General features: G+C 38.6%; 1 protein-coding gene across 1 annotated transcript in view; it reads left to right on the top strand.

Annotated features, from left to right (window-relative positions):
• Positions 1-19,009, top strand: part of tbx15 (T-box transcription factor 15) — a 102,138-nt gene extending 83,129 nt beyond the window's left edge. Inside the window, exons 6-7 of the mRNA XM_048603091.1 lie at positions 5,575-5,672; positions 17,008-19,009. Coding sequence (XP_048459048.1) covers positions 5,575-5,672; positions 17,008-17,786 — 877 coding nt within the window. The 3' untranslated portion in view covers positions 17,787-19,009. The remainder of the gene's footprint in view (positions 1-5,574; positions 5,673-17,007) is intronic.
• The last annotated feature ends 555 nt before the right edge of the window (positions 19,010-19,564 follow it).

The raw sequence follows: 19,564 nt of genomic DNA, 5'->3' as shown, positions 1-19,564 counted from the left end.
ATTTCTAAAGAAGGGTCCTGACCTGAAACGTCAGCTTTCCTGCTCCTCTGATGCTGCCTGGCCTGCTGTGTTCCTCCAGCTCCACACTGTGTTATCTCTGACTCTAGCATCTGCAGTTCTTACTATCTCTTAAAGAACTGACCATCATTATTAACTAGTGTATTCTCCATGGCAATGCCTCTACCAAACAGAGTCCACTGACCAATCAATCAGCACTCTCTTCTCATAGAGTATAAATGTTGTTTCCCTTTAATTTAGTACTGCTTGTAAATTGTCTTGTGAATGCCAGACAAAAAGCTTCGGCAAAATGTGCCTTTTTTTTCAGTGATACTCATTTATAGTTTCATTTGACTGATGTTCACTGGTCAGATTACTGCTGAAAGAAAAGACATGATGTCAAAGCGTATCATCTTGCACTCATCAGGACAGATGCAACAGTACCAAAATTCAAACAGAAAAACAGTTTATACTGATTTTTAATTTCATAGATGCAAGAATAACATTATAAACTATCGTCATGACAATAAGATGAAAAGATTTGACAGTCTTTTTTTTTCTCAGCAATATTCAAGTTCTGTAACATAAATAAATTATAATCAGAGTCTAAATACCTTAAGAACCTTAGCACATCATTGGCACAAAGGCGCTCACTTATAGAAAAATTAACGTTAAGAGCCTTCCTGAAAGTTGCATGGCCAATTTGATTAGGGATGTTGGGGATAGCGGCTAGAGGAACTGTCATTGTGATAGATCTTCTTACGCCAATGTTAAAAATAATCCTCAATGTAATTTGCACTGGAATTCCAAAGCAAACCATGGATCAGCTAAAAGCTTAGACCTTTGTTTCTTTCTTCCATACCTTTAACTATGGTGAAATTGCAATTCCTGTTGAAATACCTTGCATGCCAATTCAAAACTGAGAAAATTGTGTATAAGGTTCTGCAATCCTTGTAGAGATTGCTCTGCTTTTGGAAATATCAATTTCCCAATAGCCAATGAAAATTACTGATACTAATCAACGTAATATCAAACATCGCTTAACAGACAACTAATACCCTAAACTTAACAAAAGGAGGTACTTCGACATTAACAAATTGGAATATTCCTTAGATTAATGTACTTCAAAAATTATTCAGCTCAGCATAATTTTTTCTTGACCAACTCTCACCACAATGACTCTATGTTCCTTTATGTTCCAAAGTTTTCGTCAGTTTTGTTGCCTTTTAGAACAGAAAGCTAACTCTAGTATTCTACAAAATTGTCTTTTTCTACTCATCACAGCAGTGACTGCTCTGTCCTTCCACACAACAATAATTTCTCGCACTCCCAGTGTCTCCAAAGCAATTGATCCTTTACTGAGAGCCAGGGTGAATATGTATGGAAACTATATCTTGATATTTCAATCGGGTTCATGTGGAGTTCCTTCCACAGTAGTAGCCACATCATTTGGGTCTGTCTCTGGGTAGAAACATTTAATATGACCTCACCACTCCCCCTATACAAATTCTACTTCACTTTAATTTAAAGGAGACCCTTTAACACACAGCTATTCTGTAAAGTCCAGCATTTGTAACCCCTGCCATGTTTCACAATCTTTTACTGCACCAATGACTTCCATTTCTACTATATTGCATAATGATGCTGAGCTGCAACTGTTATTCATCATCAACAAATATTCATTCAACTGCAGTAAAACCCTTGTAATTTCTCTTATACAATGCAACATCAAAATATAAAAAAAAGTATACATTTGGTATTCTGTTTCATGAAGTTTATAAGTTAATGAAGTCAAAAGTTTTGATTTCTGTCATGCAATGTCTCTTTGAAAACCTTCTGGCCCATGGAAACCAATTATATTTAAATTCTTGAGTAAGTATAAATTAATTGTTGGGATTAAATCTGCAGAATAAACATGTAAAACTAAGCAAGGCACCAGGATATGTGGAGTGTAGAACAACTGTACAATTAGCAAGCCCAACTACAATTCCATATGGCCTGAGGTGTTTGAATTACAGCACACACGCGTAACAGGAAAACAGTGATGGAGGGCTTCTCTAATTGGACAGAGCTTCAGTTGGATAGATGGTAATGGGAGTAGAACTACCTGCTGAATGAAGACTTAGCAAGTGTGTGGAACGGTGAAGGAAAATTGGAAGCCTTCTGAGACTGACCTGGTGAAAGAAATGAATTGGATGGAGTTTGATTAAAGATAGATTTGGTAAAATTACAGGGATAATGAATGCAACAATTTTCTATATGGTTGGGATTTAAAGCTTGAAGCAACTTCTTTTGTGGAAATTCAATGCTATAAACAACTATTACAAGCAGGCGAGGAAGGGCGATTCAGCCCTTTTGTGTTAACCTCCTTTCGGACAGTTCTTTGCATCTATCTTGTACATCAATTAAAAGTACAGTTAATGAGATCAAAATAAAACCAATCACTATGCTTCCTTAAATGCTATCCCTGAGAAAATATAATCAAAACTCTATCAAGTACTCACACAAACACAGGTATTAAGTTTAAAAGGGAAAGAATAAGAGCCTTACAGTTTAAAGGTCCTTAGAGTCCTTTGTTATATGTTTTCATTTTGAGGCTACAGCTGATTAAGTGTTGGCTGGTATTCTAACATGTAGCAAAGGTTGTAGATATCCTTGAGGTCTTAGTGAGTGGTTGTTTTCCCCGATTTTCAAGATGTTTATCTTCTAAAATGCTAACAAGGAAATAGAGAGAGAAAGACATTTCTAATCCTTGTTGTTGCCAATAATATTCATTTTTCTCTATATCGTTACTCAAAAAAACAGCTACTAAGATTTGGTTCATTTGTTAATTCCCAAATCTGGCTCTATTGTCCTTCCAAACTGGTTAACTGGCAGGTGAGACTTTTATCTCACAGTATATGAAGTTATAAACAAATGTGAATTAAGACAGAAGATACAAAGTTCTTCATGCAAAGTTAATTGCCTGCTTTTTTCAACAGATACAATCATAATTTTAGTGCAGATGATTTTATTATTCTGCCTGAGTCTCCTGGACTTGCCTCAATCTATGATCAAGTGATCACGTCAGCCATTTTAGATCAGTATTTGTCCTTTCCTTTAAAACTATTTTAGTCTCAGCAATAATAATCTGATGATGGAAGGTAACTTTTGATGCTCCATATTTACTACTATTGCAACACAATGATATAGCAGTTAACATTTTCAACTATACACAAGAAAAATACACAGCCTCCATTTGGAAATGTGATGATATGTCTTTCACTAACACACACCATTCAATATTTGAGGTAAAAATCAAGTGAAAAGTATGTGTGTGTGGTTGGGGGTTGGGGTGGATGTGGGGATGGGGTTGGGGAAGAAGGACAAAGTAAAGGATTGGAAGAAAGAACCAAGAATATTTGAGTGTACTGCAGTACTAGAGTGACATGAAAGTAAATAACAGTCAAGCTAAAAGATGAGGGCATATGTAAAACTACTTTAGGGTTTATTATTTTCTATTATTTCTTGTGTTTTTGTGTTTGTGCCAGTACATCTCCATAGAAACTTCTTTTGAATATGTGCTTACAGCTTGATACATCACCTCAGAAAAAGTTACAAGCATAACATGTCCTAGTTGGTTTTGTGTGTGTGGTTGAGGTACAATAGATGTGACTGAGGATGACAATTTTTCTGCTAGTGTCAAGTTTCCTTATACCATACACCAACTACCTGCACTTGTGATTAAATCCTGACAGGGCTGAACAAATAGGAAACAGGGACGATGCTTCCCCTGGCTGCATCACAGTCTCAGGATATGTGGTAGATTATTTCAGACTAAGATAAGGAGAAATTTCTTCATTCAGTATTGAACCCCTACCTCAAAATTCTCTGGAATTCTCTGTCAAAAATGTGTCAAGGCCAGGTCATTAACTATATTTAAGAAAGAAATAGATATATTTCTACAGGCTGAAGGTGTCAATTGTATTGGGACACAGTGGGAGTATGATGGTGAGAAGGAGAGGATCAGCCATGATTATGTTGAATGACTGAATAGATTCAATTGGTGGAGTAGCCTACTCCTGCTCCTATTTTCAGTGTTTCTATGTATAACCACGCAGTTTCCCACTAACCATCATCCCAATCCCTCAATATTAAATTGATCAAATTAGCATTGCAAAGTAAAGCCTTTCAAATAACTTTATTCTCTAGATGCTCTTTCAGCCTCAGTTAAACATCTATTGTCAAATCATTTCGCTCATCACCTAATTTATTTTGTGCTGAAGTGTTCTCTCCTCACCTATACATCCTCCTTCATATCTCTCTCCACTATTGGGCTTGTTCTGCTGTCTTTTTCATCTGTACTCATACCTTGGTATTCTGCTTTATTATCTCTTAAACCTTTCCATTTCTGTAGAATATTCTCTGTCCATTTTTACAACTTTTTCTCAATCATTTACTTGTCCATCATTCTACCTTCTCTCTTTTCATCACTGTCCTTTTTCTTTCAGTTGCCAATTCACTCAGTCACCTTTTTAAAATAGAGTAGGATTCCTACAATCTGAAAGCAGGCCATTCGGCCCATTGAGTTCACACCAACCCTCTGAAGAGCATTCCATCCGCATCCATCCCCATGCATTTCCCACGGCTAACCCACCTAGCCTGCAAATCTCTGGACACTATGGGCAATTTAGCATGGCCAATCCACCTAACTTGCACATCTTTGGACTGTGGGAGAAAACCAGAGCATCCAGAGGAAACCAATTGTCAGAAGAAATGAAATTCAAAGCCATACCTGTCGTCTTGGGCTACAGTTTTCTATAAGTAATAACTACTCATTTAGGAAAGATGCATAGAAAACTAATTCTGACAGGAGAAGATACTTAGCCCATCCATACTTCACTCCACTTTATTAATTCCTTAATGCCTTTCCATTAATTCTGAATCCTGATAGAAACCTTCCAAATTCCTTCACGAAACTCATTACAATTTCTTCTTTGTATGTAATTTATGCCATGTACATAACACGGTTTTAATAGAAACTTTCTACTATTTTCTTTTCTAGGACTAGAGTTATATAAAAATAATCAGAGGGCAAAAATAACAAATTGACAGTAAATGTGTGGAAAATAACATCCATCATCTGTCGGTACTTAATGACCTGGAAATGTTAAACCAATATCCCATCTACTCCCCAGTTCTTGTCCTTTAGAGTATTCACCATAAAATACCTTGCCCATAAGCCATGTTATTTTGAGAAATTATTTTGGGAAAGAAGGGAGTATACTTGACACATGTATATAGGAATTGTGGAAGACCAATAATAATGCAAGAGTTTTGTAAGGCAACAATTGCAAAATTAAACATCATCTTTTTATAGGCTATGTAAAAGAGACATGCCTCAAAATAAAGATTTCAAACCCATAAAACAAGCTGGTTAAGGGGTTAAGAATAGCTTTCTGGAAAATTTTGGAGCATAAATCTGACTGGGACAGTGTGAGAAGAAAATACACCAGCTGGAAACAGGATAATGGGGAGATTAATGTGTGTGTTGAAGCTATACACAGTAATATTTCCTCTTTGCATTCTTTTGATCAGAACTGGTTTAGAGGCCATCATGGAGACATATGCCTTCTGGAGACCTCCTGTTCGGACCCTCACATTTGAGGATTTTACCAACATGCAAAAGCAACAAGGTAATGTTTACCTATATTTTTCATTTTTTCCTGTATATGTTACAGGAACTGTTTGATTACCTCCTAAAAACAATGACATACTTGTTATATAGCACTGTTAATGTAGTAAAATCTAGAATTAAGAGTCCATTGACAATCATTAAACTGTTGCCAATTGTCAGAGAGACTCACCTGGTTCGCCAATGTCCTTTAAGGAAGGAAACTGCTATCCTTACGTGCTTTAGTATACATGTGGTTCCAGACTCTCAGCAATGTGACTGACTCTTAACTGCCCATGGGCAATTAGGGATGGGCAATAAATGCTAGTCCAGCCAGTGATGCCCACACCCCATGAATAAATTTAAATAACCCAAGGTGTTTGACAGGAGCATTATTTAACAAGATTTATCCCTGAATGACATAAGAAGACAAGAGGACCTGTGACATGAAGTTTGGCTTAAAGAGGTAACGTTTAAAAAGCATCTTAAAGAAGGAGAGAGAAGAAGAGAGTTGGAAAAATTCTGTGGACTTCCCATTATAGCAGCCTCTGAAGGAATTGCCTGGGAAGTTGAAGATTCTGCTGGCCAGTTCCCGAATGTCTGGAAGACTCAAAAGTATCTACTTACGTAAGAGAATGTGGAAGATTCCAACAAAATTAAGTAAATGTACTCAGGAAAAGGTAGACTATTGAATATGTAACGTGCCTCCTGAATTATTGGAAGGAGTCATGGTTTAGAAGGTTAAAGGACCTATGAGGAAACTGGAGATCCGGAGCTCTCATCTCACACTTGGCTATCTCCTTTTAAATAAACTGGGACATGTTGTAGAAAATTTGAAATCATATGTAAATAGACTGATATCACCACATTTGCTTTAAAAGTGGTGTCTTATGGTGCAGTGGTAGTATACCTACCTCTGTCTAAGAAGTCCGGGTTCATGTCCCACCTCCTCCAGAAGTGTGCATAACACATTCAATCAGGTTGATTAAAAAAAAAATGGAATTCCTGAGTCACTGTTAAACTGACTCCAACTTCCCTAACAGACCCACAACCACACCTCCCCAAGACCATATGTATCTCCCAGACCCAGATCTAACCCTCTTCACCCCTCCCGCCAGAAGCTGACCCCTCTCCACCCCCAGGAGACAACCCTCTCCACCCTCCCTGATCTGGATTCAATTCCCCACTTCTTCCACTCCGGATCCAGTCTATCTCTGACCCTGACACCTCCCCTGCCTCTGGACCTGATAGAGGCTCCACTCCCCTGCCCCCTCTCCCACACCTCACCCCTCCCCTTACCACCTTCCCAACCTGTCTGTTCTGATTTCTCCTACCTACCCAAAACATTGTGTCAATTACCTGAGTCCCCTAGCATGCTGCTCATGGGCACCCCTATTCTACCCACAACATCCTACCCACCTGGCCTTCTACCTAGCTGGCACCTTGCGTACCCTGGCACATGAGTGAACTGGCATCCTCACCTCTCAGTACCCTAACTCTCACCACTTTATCTACTTATTGTTTGACAGGAGCTGTCACTGCGGATGTCAGGATCTTTACATTTCAGAAACCAGTGGCTGACTGCTGTGAAAAGGGTACATGATTTGCCTTCCTCTGATAGGTCTAAGCAATGAAAGAACTGTCAGAATGGAACTACACCTCTGGAGTCTCCTTTCAGAAACATGGGTCTCTCTCCTATCATAAAAAGGAAGGAGCATATATTGCCGCTCCTCACAAAATCCAGCACATTGTATTTAATAGTCTAACATTTCCTGAGTAATTACTTGCTTAATGTCTTCAGAGTGTTTTGTGTTCTCTGACTTAAGTGGAGACTTTCAGAGGGTTCCATGTGTACAGGAGTAGCCCAGAGGAACTTTAAATTTCTTGAGCAATTGCTTTTGAGTCTGTAATACTAGGGATTCTGCAGATTCTCCATAGGAAATCTGGGCCTTAGAGTCATCATGAAATTTTAGTAGCACACAGGAAGGCCACTCAATCCATCATGTGTATGCCAGCTTGCTGGTAGAGCAATTTAACTAGTCCCATTGAATTGTTAAATAACTATAGCCACAATTCTTTCCACTTGAGATTGGCTTTCAACAATGAATTGAATAACAGTTAAACCTGCCTCCAAAAAGCTTTCAGGCAGTCTATTTCAGAACTTAACAACTTGTTATATGAAAAATGTTTTTCTCTCCTGTTGCTATTTACTTTGCCAATCATCATGACATCATAGCCTTTGTACTTGGTGCCTTTATTTATAAAGTCCAGGAATCCCTATACCTTTTTAACAGCTTCCTCAATCTGCCTTGCCACATTCAGTGTCTTGGTCACACATACCTACATACATCTGTCTGTTCCTGATCTCTTTTAGAATAGCACCCTTTATCATAGAATCCCGACAGTGTGGAAGCAGGACATTTGACCCATCGAGTCCACACTGACCCTCTGAAGACCATCCCACACAGACTCTCACCCCTCCCCTATCCCTGTAACCCAACTTATCCCATGGCTAGCCACCTAACCTGCACATCATTGGATTGTGCGAGGAAACTGACACAGACAGTCATCTGAAGGTAGAGTTGAAGTTGAGTCCCTGGTTCTGTGAGGGAGCAGTGCTAACCACTGAGCCACTGTGCTGCCCCTTCTTGTTATTATATTATTTCTTCTTACCAAAAACAATCACTTTGCACTTCTCCACATTAAATTTCATCAGCCACATATCTGCCCATTCCACCATCATGTCTATGTCCCTTTAAAGTCTATCACTATCCTTCTCACCGGTCACAATACGTTCCAATATTGTGTCAACTGCAAGTTTTAAATTCATCAGCTCTCATCAACCCTCTTCTTTATCTCATCATAACACTCAGTCAACTTAGTTAAACCTGAAATGCTGTGTACCTAGACATATTGGCTTTGCTTAATTAATCCAACTTCTCCAAATATATAGATGATTTGGAGTTGGGGACCACGTGTAGGGTGTCAAAGTTTGCAGATGACACTAAGATGAATGGCAGAGCAAACTGTGCAGAGGACTGTGAAACTGTGCAGAGGAACATAGATACATTGAGTGAGTGGGCAAAGGTCTGGCAGATGGAATACAATGTAAATAAATGTGAAGCCATACATTTTGGTAGGAGTAATAGTAAAAGGATTATTACTTGAATGGTAAAAAGTTGCAGTATGCTGCTGTGCAGAGGGACCTGGGTGTCCTTGTGCATGAATCACAGAAGGTAGGTTTGCAGGTACAACAAGTAATTAGGAAGGCAAATGGAATTTTGTCCTTCATTGCTAAAGGGATTGAGATTAAAAGCAGAGAGGTTATGTTGCAGCTGTACAAGGTGCTGGTGAGGCCACACCTGGAGTACTGTGTGCAGTTTTGGTCTCCTTACTTGAGAAAGGATGTACTGGCACTGGAGGGAGTGAAAAGGAGGTTCACTAGGTTGATTCTGGAGTTGAGGGGGTTGGCTTATGAGGAGAGACTGAGTAGATTGGGATTATATTCATTGGAATTCAGAAGATTGAGGGGGGATCTTATAGAAACATATAAAATTATGAAGGGAATAGATAAGATAGAAGTAGAGAGGATGTTTCCACTGGCAGGTGAAACTAGGACAAGAGGGCATAGCCTCAAGATGAGAGGGAGCAGATTTAGGACTGAATTGAGAAGGAACTTCTTCACCCAGAGGGTTGTTAATCTATGGGATTCCTTGCCCAGTGAAGTAGTTGACGCTACTTCAGTAAACGTTTTTAAAGATAAGGTAGATTTTTTTGAACAATAAAGGAATTAAGGGATACGGTGAGAACGCCGGTAAGTGGATCTGAGTCCACAAAAAGATCAGCCATGATCTTATTGAATGGCGGAGCAGGCTCGAAGGGCCGGGCGGCCTACTCCTGCTCCTAGCTCTTATGTTCTTATGTAAATGACTGTTAATTTGATCCCAGATTTATCATTTCTAAGAACTTTCCCACCACCATGGTCAAACTGACTGACCTTTCTTTACTTTTCACACTTTTATTTTTCATAAGGATGTAACATTTGAAATTTTCCAGTCCTTTAATGCCGTTTGGTCCATATTGCTATTGGTAGATTGGAAGGTTATAGCAAGTGCCTCCATCATTTTCATCCATAATGTACTTGGCATCCCATTTAGCCTGGGTGAAATATTCATTTTTAAGTATAACAACTCTTTTTTTCTTATATTCCTCTTCATCACTCAGCAATAACCAGCTCACTGACCACTCAGAGACAACAAGGTGCAGGGCTGGATGAACACAGCAGGCTAAGCAGCATCATAGGAGCAGAAAGGCTGACGTTTCGGGCCTAGACCCTTCATCAGAAAAGGGGGAGGGGAAGGGGGTTCTGAAATAAATAGGGAGAGAGTGGGAGGCGGATAGAAGATGGATAGAGGAGAGGATAGGTGGAGAGGAAACAAACAGGTCAAAGAGGCGGGGATGGAGCCAGTAAAGGTGAGTGTAGGTGGGGAGTTAGGGAGGGGATAGGTCAGTCCAGGGAGGATGGACAGGTCAAGGGGGCGGAATGAGGTTAGTCGGTAGGAGATGGGAGGTGGGTTGAGGTGGGAGGAGGGGATAGGTGGGAGGAAGAACAGGTTAGGGAGGCGGGGACGAGCTGGACTGGTTTTGGGATGCGGTAGGGGGAGGGGAGATTTTGAAGCTTATGAAATCCACATTGATACCATTGGGCTGCAGGGTTCCCAAGCGGAATATGAGTTGCTGTTCCTGCAACCTTCGGGTGGCATCGTTGTGGCACTGCAGGAGGCCCAGGATGGACATGTCGTCTGAGGAATGGGAGGGGGAGTTGAAATGGTTCGCGACTGGGAGGTGCAGTTGTTTATTGCGAACCGAGCGTAGGGTTTGGGTTCTTCCAGGACCACCCAATTCCAAGTGTCATTACAACTTTGGTCCAAACATGGACGAAAAAGCTGAACTCAAGAGGTGAAGAAATGTGACTGCTCTTGACATCAAGGCAGCATTTGACTGAGTATTGCTTCAAGGAGCCCTAGCAAGATTGGAGTAAATGGGAATTGGGCCAAAACTCTTTACTGTGTGGACTTTATGCCTAGCACAAAGATGATTTCAGTTGTTGGAGATTAGCCATCTCGGTCCCAGGGCATCACTGCAGGAGTTTCTTGAGGTAGTGTCCTAGGCCCAATCCTCTTCAGCTACTTCATTAATGACCTTCCCTCTATCATAAGATGAGAAGTGGGGATGTTTACTAATGATTGTATAATTATTCAGCACCATTCACAACTCCTTAAATGCTGAAGCAATCTGTCTCCATAATCAGAAAGACCTGGGCAAATTCCACGCTTGGGCTGATAAGTGGCAAGTAACCACACCATTTTCGATGACATCTCCTACAAGAGAGATCCACCTACCTTCCCTTAACATTTAGTGGCATCACCATCTCTGAATCCCTTGCTAACAACATTCTGGTGTTGTCATAGAACAGAAACTGAACTGGACTAGTCATACAAATGCTCTAGCTGTGAACGCAGATCAGAAACTAGGAATTATGCAGAAAGGATCTCTCCACCTGTACCCCCAGTGCCTGTCAACAAGAAGTCAGGAGTTAGGTGGAATACTCTCCAGTTGCCATAGATGGGAAGAACTCCAGCACCACTCAAGAAGCTCAAATCTATCCAGAATTAATCAGCTTGCTTGATTGGCTTCATGTCCACCACTTTCAAGATTCACTCCCTTTACCACCAGCACATTGAGGCAGCAATGTCTACCACCTACAAGAAGTACCTCAGTAATTCATGAAGGGTCCTTTGACAGTACTGTCTATGCCTGCAACCTCTATCATCGAGAAGCACAGGGGTACGTGGGACCACAATCAGAACATGCAAGTTTCCTGTCCAAATTACACACCATCCTGACTTGGAAATATATTTCTGTTCCAATGCTGTCACTGGAACTCCTTTCACTGTGGGTGTTTTCAAGAAAGTAGCTCACCATCACCTTGCCCAGGGCAGTTTGGGATGCGTGATAAATGCAGGCCTGGCTAGCCAATCCGCATCCATCTAAATTTAAAAAAAAAAATAAAAACCTCTTTCGCTTTAACTATAATGAAGACAGATCCATAATACTATATAAGGGAGAAAGCAACTTAGTGACAATGCTCCTAAATCCTAATTTCCATCCCTCTGCAAGAATGGAAGCTAACTCAAAAAGAAGCTTGAGGTTTCAAATATTAAGTTGCATTGAGTCTTGAATTCCAAATTCAGAAGCTTGTCAGATAAGTATTAAAAGTGTGAAACATAAACCTTTGGAATAAAGTGATTTATGACAAATTGCAGCAAAATAGGCAAAGTGATAATAAACAGCACTCGGTTTCATTAATCTCCACCACTTAACAAATCATTCCGGGCTGGATGTTTATTTAATTGGAACATGCTTCTTTCATTCTGAGGTTTCTTTCTTCAGGTAAGTTAAGGAACTAATCCTATTTCACCTGAAGCTGGTTGAAGAACTGAATGTATAGCATTGAACACATGGACAGTGTCATATTTTCCTTACTTTGAGGTTCTTTGTCAAAATGTTTTAGGAAGGTGTGTGCAGCCAGTCTGAGAATTAAATGCTCAATCTTATAGTGGCCAGCAATTTTAAGAGGCACATTAAATGAATTGACATTTTGTTCATCTGACAGAGATGTCTGCATTGCAACTACAAGGCTGGATTACTAAGTCTTTATTCAGGATTATACAATGTAGTAAAGCATGGTTAGCATGGTATGATTCAGCCAGAGTTCTCTCAAGGCAATAAACTAGTACTTCTTTCTGAAATAATTTTCCTGATAAATTTTAATCACATACACTGAATACATGTTATATTTTATCATATAAATTTAGCTTATAATAATTTGCAAAGTTAATTTCAACATTTTCTTTATAATTGTTAATTTTATTTCTCCTTTTGTACCTTGAACTTTTCTTACCCCTCTGAGCTGTGCACAATTTTCAACTGAGACAAGAGATATTAAATCTGTTTCTCAATCTGCATGAGGATTGTATTCTTCACCTGCTTCTTTCTAGAAAAAAATATTCTTCTAGATAACACAATTAATTTAATACTTTGTGCAAATCATTTTGGAGATTAATGGTGGAAGAGCTTCCAACTTATTATGTGGTGCTGTCGTGCATTGTTGATGTATTCTTTTTGATATCTGCTTGCAGATATGGAAGAATGATAGATCACTGTCACATGCTGTGTTTGAGATTCAGTTTATTTTATGGAAATTGCAAAGTGTTTTCCCATGATGTTTCTAAATTCTTCAATGTAATGCTAAAGCCCATTGTGTTTATTTTCAAATTGATTTGGTAGAAATTATTAATGTAAAGGAATATGTAAGTCACGTTCTAATAATAATAATAGACCATTTTGACCCTTAGCCTAATTGGCAATGGATATGACTTGTATTTTCCTCTCATTTAAAACCAATTGAGTGTTCTTATGTATGCCAATTTCATACTGCCCAGAGCAACGCATGGTTTTACTTCTCTCACACTCTCCCATTGTTTTCAATTGGAGACACATTATATATGTGTAATAAATCCTGGTTGCTTAAGACAGTCTTTTATGATGTCATAGAAAAGACAGAAAAAAGTCACTGGGAAAATGTTGTACAAATGCCAAATGTTGAATAAAATGCAGTATCTTTCAATCATGGTTTGGAATGGATCCAAGTTTGGCAGATTGATTTATTTTCATATTCTGATTTATCCTACATAGTTACTTCATTCTGCTTGATGCTGTATTTCAGTAACAATCTATAATATTTGGACTGGCCAAGAGTATTCTGCCTTTTCTCAATCTGGTCTTCAAGTTTAAAGTCAATTGCACAAAGCTGAATTCTTAAACTATCATTGGCTCCATATTTCAAATGAAAAATATATAGAAAGGGGGCTTGCTTTTATATAGATTTTTCACAATCCCAAGACATCCCAAAGTGCTTTACAGTTATTGGGGTACATGAGAAGTGTATTCAGGTTGTAATGTAGGAAATACAGCCATCAATTTATACATAGAAAGTTCCCACAGACAGCAATGTGATAATGACTATATGCTCTGTTTTAGTGTTGTCAATTGACAGATAAACATTGATACACTGGGTAAAATGCTTCTGCTATTCAAAACATCCAGCTAAGATGGCAGATGGGGTCTTGGTCTACTATCTCAACCAAAATACAATACCTCCAACGACACAGTAATCCATCAGTATTGCAATGGCATCTCAGCTCAGATCCTGGAGTAGGATTTGAATCCACAGCCTTCTGAATTAGAGTTGAGGTGGACAGGCTAAAGTATGGCTTTCATTAAAGAATTAGATAATTGGCTTTCTGTTTGGAAAAAAGAACAATTTACAGGCTTAACACAGACATAGTAGGCCAAATGGCCTCCTTCTGAATTGAAACCCTCCTATGATTCCATACTGGTATATAACAGACAATAACAAAGCTGCAGTCTGTTATCAAACAGCCCAGTTTTCCTTTCCATTGGTCAATAAATTCAAATCAGTGTAATGTAATTACTCCTCCATTACTTTTAACAACTTTACTATCCGACCAACATTACCTCCTGCTTTCTCAGGCATTAGCAATATACGCGTTGACCTAGGGTGTAAGACTTCCTCATTTTCCAGACAATGAGCATAGGAATATACAAGTTAGGAGCAGAACCCTCAATGCTGCTTTGCCATGTAATAAAACCATGGTTGATTTGATTGAGGCCTCAATTCCAAGTTTCTGTCTACCCTGATACAGTTTGACAACTTTTAAGTCAGAATCTATCTACATGTGCCTTAAAGGTATTCACCAACCATGTCTACACTGCCATGACATTTTACACTCTCATGACATTCTGAGAGAAATAATTTTATTCATTTGCATCATAACGGAGACTGCTTGTTTTTAAATTGTATATGCTAGTTCTAAACTTGTGCACAAGAGAAAAGTATTCTTTCAGCACCTGCCTTGTCAAGTTCCCTCAGAACCCTTTATTTAAAACAAAATATTGCAAGTGCTGGAAATCTGAAATGGAAGCAGAAAATGGTTGAGAAATTCAACAGATCATGTGGACAGAGAAACAGATTTAATGCTTTGAGTCTTTTATGACTCTACTTTGGATTCATTTCAGTTCCAGAAAGGAGTTTTTTGACTCTGTCTCTCTGTGCCTCTCCACACTCTCCACAGGTTCTGCCAAAACCCCTGAGACCCTCAGAATCAAATATGTTTCAGTAAGACTACCTGTCATTCTTCTAAGCTCCAATGGATAAAAGCCGAACCTGTTCAACCTTTCATCATAAAGATAACCCCTTCATCACTGGAACTAGTCAAGTGAACCATCTCTGTCTTTTTTTATTGTAATTATGTCCTTTTTTTAAACAAGAAGATCAAAACTTGCACATTGTTTTCTAATTGTGATCTCATCAATGCACTTTACAACTATAGGGAAAAAAACCCTACTTTTACATTCCATTCTGTTTCTGAGAAACGACAGTATTTTATTTGCCTTCCTAATCACTTGCAGCACCTGCATACTAAGCTAATGATTTATATAGTAGGACATCAAGTCCCTCTGTACACTGAGTTTTGCAATTTTTCCACATTTAAACAATACATCACTTTTTTTTTTCTTTTCCTGCAAAAGTGGACAGGTTCACATTTTCCCAAATTATTCTAGTATGTGCTCATTTAACATATGTCCTTTCACAGACTCCTTGATGTTCTATTCAGCATTTACATTATGACCTGTCTTTGTCATAGCAAATTTAGCAACTATACGTTTGGTCCCTTCATTCATTTATACAAGATGTAAAGAGTTGAGGCTCCAGCATTGATGTTGGTGGCACTCCATTTGTTACATCTTGCTGTCCCTGAAAATGATGCATTTATGCATACTTTCTGTTTCCTGTTAGCAAACCAATCCTTTATTCATGCTGGCATGCTACTCCCAAACTCAAAACTCTTATTTTGTATAGTACCCTTTGATATGGTATTTTGTCAAATGTCTTTTAGGAATCCAAGTGCACCACATCTACATCTTGTTTTTTATTTCCTCATAGAACTGTAATAAATTAGCCAAACATGATTTCTCTTTCACAAAGCCATGTTGGCCCTGCTTGATTGCATTGAGATTTCCTAAATTCTGCCATATATCCTCCTTAATATTTGGATTCTTGCATTTTTCCCATCTTAGTTGTTGGACTATTTTTTTTCTCTCTGTCTCCCTCCTTGCTTGAATAGTCACAATCACTATTATCCAATCTGATAGGATCTAGGGAACTTGTTGAAGAATAAAACCAATGCAGCTACTATCTCAACAATCACTTCTTTAGCAATCATAGGATACAGTCTGTTAGGTCCTGGAGAGGTTCCAGGTTCTTCCTGCTTTTCACCAACTTTTAGTTCTAATAATCTTCGCAGTACCTTTACCCCAGTGATTGCAAAATTTGAAGCTCCTCCCTTTCACCTTTTGATAGACAATTATTTCTGGGTGTTATTTGTTTCCTCAAAAGTGAAAATGGATGCAAAATAGCTATTCAATTCCTCTGTCACTTCCTTATTTGCTATTTTTAATAACCCAGCCTCACAGTCGAGAGGATCAAAACTCACTTTATTTCCTCTTTTTGCCTTGTAAGTACCAACTGAAACTTGTACTTCTTTTTTATATTTCTAGCTCACCTTCATGCTTTCATTTCTCCCATTAATTTTAGTTTGTCATAATTTTTGCTTGTATTCCGTCCACTCTTGTAAACTGCTACTAATTTTTGCAAAATTGTATAATTTGCCTTTTAATTGGATATGATCTTTAATTTCTTTAGTCAGCCACAGACTGTGTCCTTCCCAGGACAGAATATAACATTTCTGAGTATTATTAAGGATCCTTCTAAATATCTGCATTTGCAACTCTACAGATCCATCACTTGCACTTAATTTTCCAGTTCACTTTAGTTCGCTCTATCCTTGTAATTTTGTTTTCTCAACTTTCAAACACTAACTTCTGCAAACAAGCTAAAAATAGAAATAATTGCCAAGAAGTTTGGAAATTTATAGGTGTGGAATGTTAAAATAACTAACCCATGAGACACAAGTAGAATTGTTTAACAAATTGTCCTTTCTTTGTTCATCCTGTTATGTTCTGAATTTATAGAAACAACAAAATTAATTTATTTTTCTTGTGGGTAAAATTTTGATGTCCTGTTCAAAGCATTTGTACTTATCCATAGGGTTTTGAAATTAGCGTCACTTGTAAGATAACTTGGAAAAGACAAGAAGCTGATTCAATTTGAAGGTTATTTATTTATCTGGTGTTTTCTGTTTTGATTTTAGGAGGTAGTACAGGAACATCACCAACAACATCTAGCCCAGGAACTCCATCCCCTTCAGCATCTTCCCATCTACTGTCTCCATCCTGCTCCCCGCCTACTTTCCACCTAGCCCCCAACACCTTTAATGTTGGCTGCAGGGAGAGTCAATTCTGCAATCTCAACCTCTCTGAATACCCAGCCTGTGCCCGAGGCAATATGGCTACCTTGCAGAGTTATCCTGCTCTAGCTGAGGGTGGATACAATCGACTACAAGGTCCTAGTGCTTCTTCTCAACCGCCAACAGAAACGTTTGTTCCACAGAAGACACCTTCGCTAATCTCTGCAGTACCCACCCCTTCTTCATTACAAGGCAATAACAAGATGGATGCTTACAGCAGTCAACTGCCACCATTTACTGCTTCCCAGTTTCAGTACGTCATGCAAACAGGAAGTCCTAACTCTAACACCTCTTCATCTCACATGTTTAGTGGTAGTCATGTCCAACAGAGTTCCTACAATGCCTTTTCTTTACACAACCCATATAACCTTTATGGTTACAACTTCGCTGCCTCCCCCAGACTGGCAGCCGGCCCTGAGAAACTTAATGCCTCCCAAAGCACTTTACTCTGCTCCTCTTCTCCCAATGGGGCGTTCAGTGAGAGACAGTTCTTGTCCACGGGAATGGATGGGATGCATGTGATTGGCTCCACTCCTTCCCAGCAGCCTCAGAATACTTGTGACACTAGACAATATGGGACTATCCCAGGGAGTTCTTCTCAAATGTCAGTGCATATGGTATAAGAAGAATATTTAACAACAAAGTCTTTACCTGAGTTGTCCATACACACGCAGCACTATGCACTAGGGCCTCCACAGTGGGTTGATGTCAATACTAGCACTAGCAATAGCAAAATTATGTCTCCAAATATTAATCTTCCTAATTAAGTCAAAATCCTACAAGGCCCCATAACACTTCGAAACTAATGATATTGGGAGAAACAAATCTTGAGTGAAACTATATTGAGTGCAGAAAATGTAAATGTAATTAGGTCTCCATTCATCGTCTAGAATTTGTTATTCGCCATCTTACACAGCTTCTAATGCATAATTCTCCTTCTATAAGCGACTTGATTCCCCAAAACTGGACAAATACCTGTCCCTTGCAGCAACACATGTGATTTGCACTGAAGCATATTGAAATATGTACTGACAAAGTATATTGTCTAGTTTTGAGGAAAAACTGCTCAACTTTCTCAATACTCAGAAGTGTTATGTCTCATTTAGGATCTTTCCTGTATTCCATATTGTTGTGTCCAGAACTGTCCAATCAGGAAGTTGTACTGTAGCATTTTAAAAATGGCCCATTCCAATGTCACTTTGTGTTTGGCCCTTAACAGAAGATCTTTGTTTTAAGTTTCTAAGAAACAGGCTCATTTGTCTTTTTGTTTTCCTTTTCTTTTGCAATTTTGCAAAACTGTAGTGTTGACAAGTTCAATACCTGACTTAAACAAAGTGTAGAAAATACAGTGTATGTATTTGAATTCACTGTGAAGAAAATGCGAACATTTCTAATTGATGCTGGATAAAGCTATTAATAGTGGAACTTGGTTACTTCTAAAATGCTCGTTTTAACTGACTGTGCACTCATAAAAATGGGAGACAATGTTGTGCAAAGAACAAAAGTCTTTAACTAATCCTATTAGATTATTAGTCTACAAGGTTGTTCCATTGGACTTCTTAGTTTGGGTGTGCCACATGAAATAGCAGAAAGGCACACAAAATTTACTCCGTCTCTGGCTCTTAGCACAACATAGCTTCACCAAAAGAAGAATAAGCACTTATTAAGATGGTCACAGAACTTGGTGAATTACCTGCAAGGAAACTATTGACTCTTTTGTGCTAAGCGTTTGGATCTGCTAATCTAATAATGGGAACTTCTTCCGGTTCAAATAAATGTGCTTGCGAAGAAGCAACCTCCTGTATATGGATCTGTAAATCAAATTAAAAATGTGTGGGGAATGAAACCATGCTTGTGAAAATGTTCCTTTTAAACAAATGCTCTCATTACCATTGTGCTTATGAAATGCATTGTGCTGCATCAGACAAAATGTAAGGAAATATGTTTGCATTGAAAATAGGCAAAGTTCAAGACACCCATTATCATACCTCCATTAACTGCCAGCGAACAGACCCATAATTTTAAAAGTGCAGTGGCCAGGCAACATTATGCTTGTTAATTGGATAGAAAGAGGTTGAAGCAACTGCGGCAGCAGTTAATGACATATCTGAGGACTAAAGTCCAGCTAAATGTCTCATAACAATGTCATTGGGATCATCACAGTCAACTGTATCATCTTTCCATCTTATTTAACTTGCACTCTTCCAATCAAAATTAGAATTAAAATTTTTTAAAAATCAGACATCTCAAGCATTTCTAATTGATTGCCAGTGAACTTGGGCTCTTTTCTAAAACTCTTTGTGCCTTGAGATCTTATTTTCAAGGAATTAGTGAGCTCAGGTATAGATGCATGTTTAAGCATTCTAGAACATTATCAATTACAATCACATTGAACAAGATC

This window comes from Rhincodon typus, chromosome 11, assembly GCF_021869965.1.
Source record: "Rhincodon typus isolate 14 chromosome 11, sRhiTyp1.1, whole genome shotgun sequence".
Classification (NCBI taxonomy): domain Eukaryota; kingdom Metazoa; phylum Chordata; class Chondrichthyes; order Orectolobiformes; family Rhincodontidae; genus Rhincodon; species Rhincodon typus.
The sequence above is the reverse complement of the archived record's forward strand: the minus strand, read 5'-3'. Positions and strand labels throughout refer to the sequence as shown.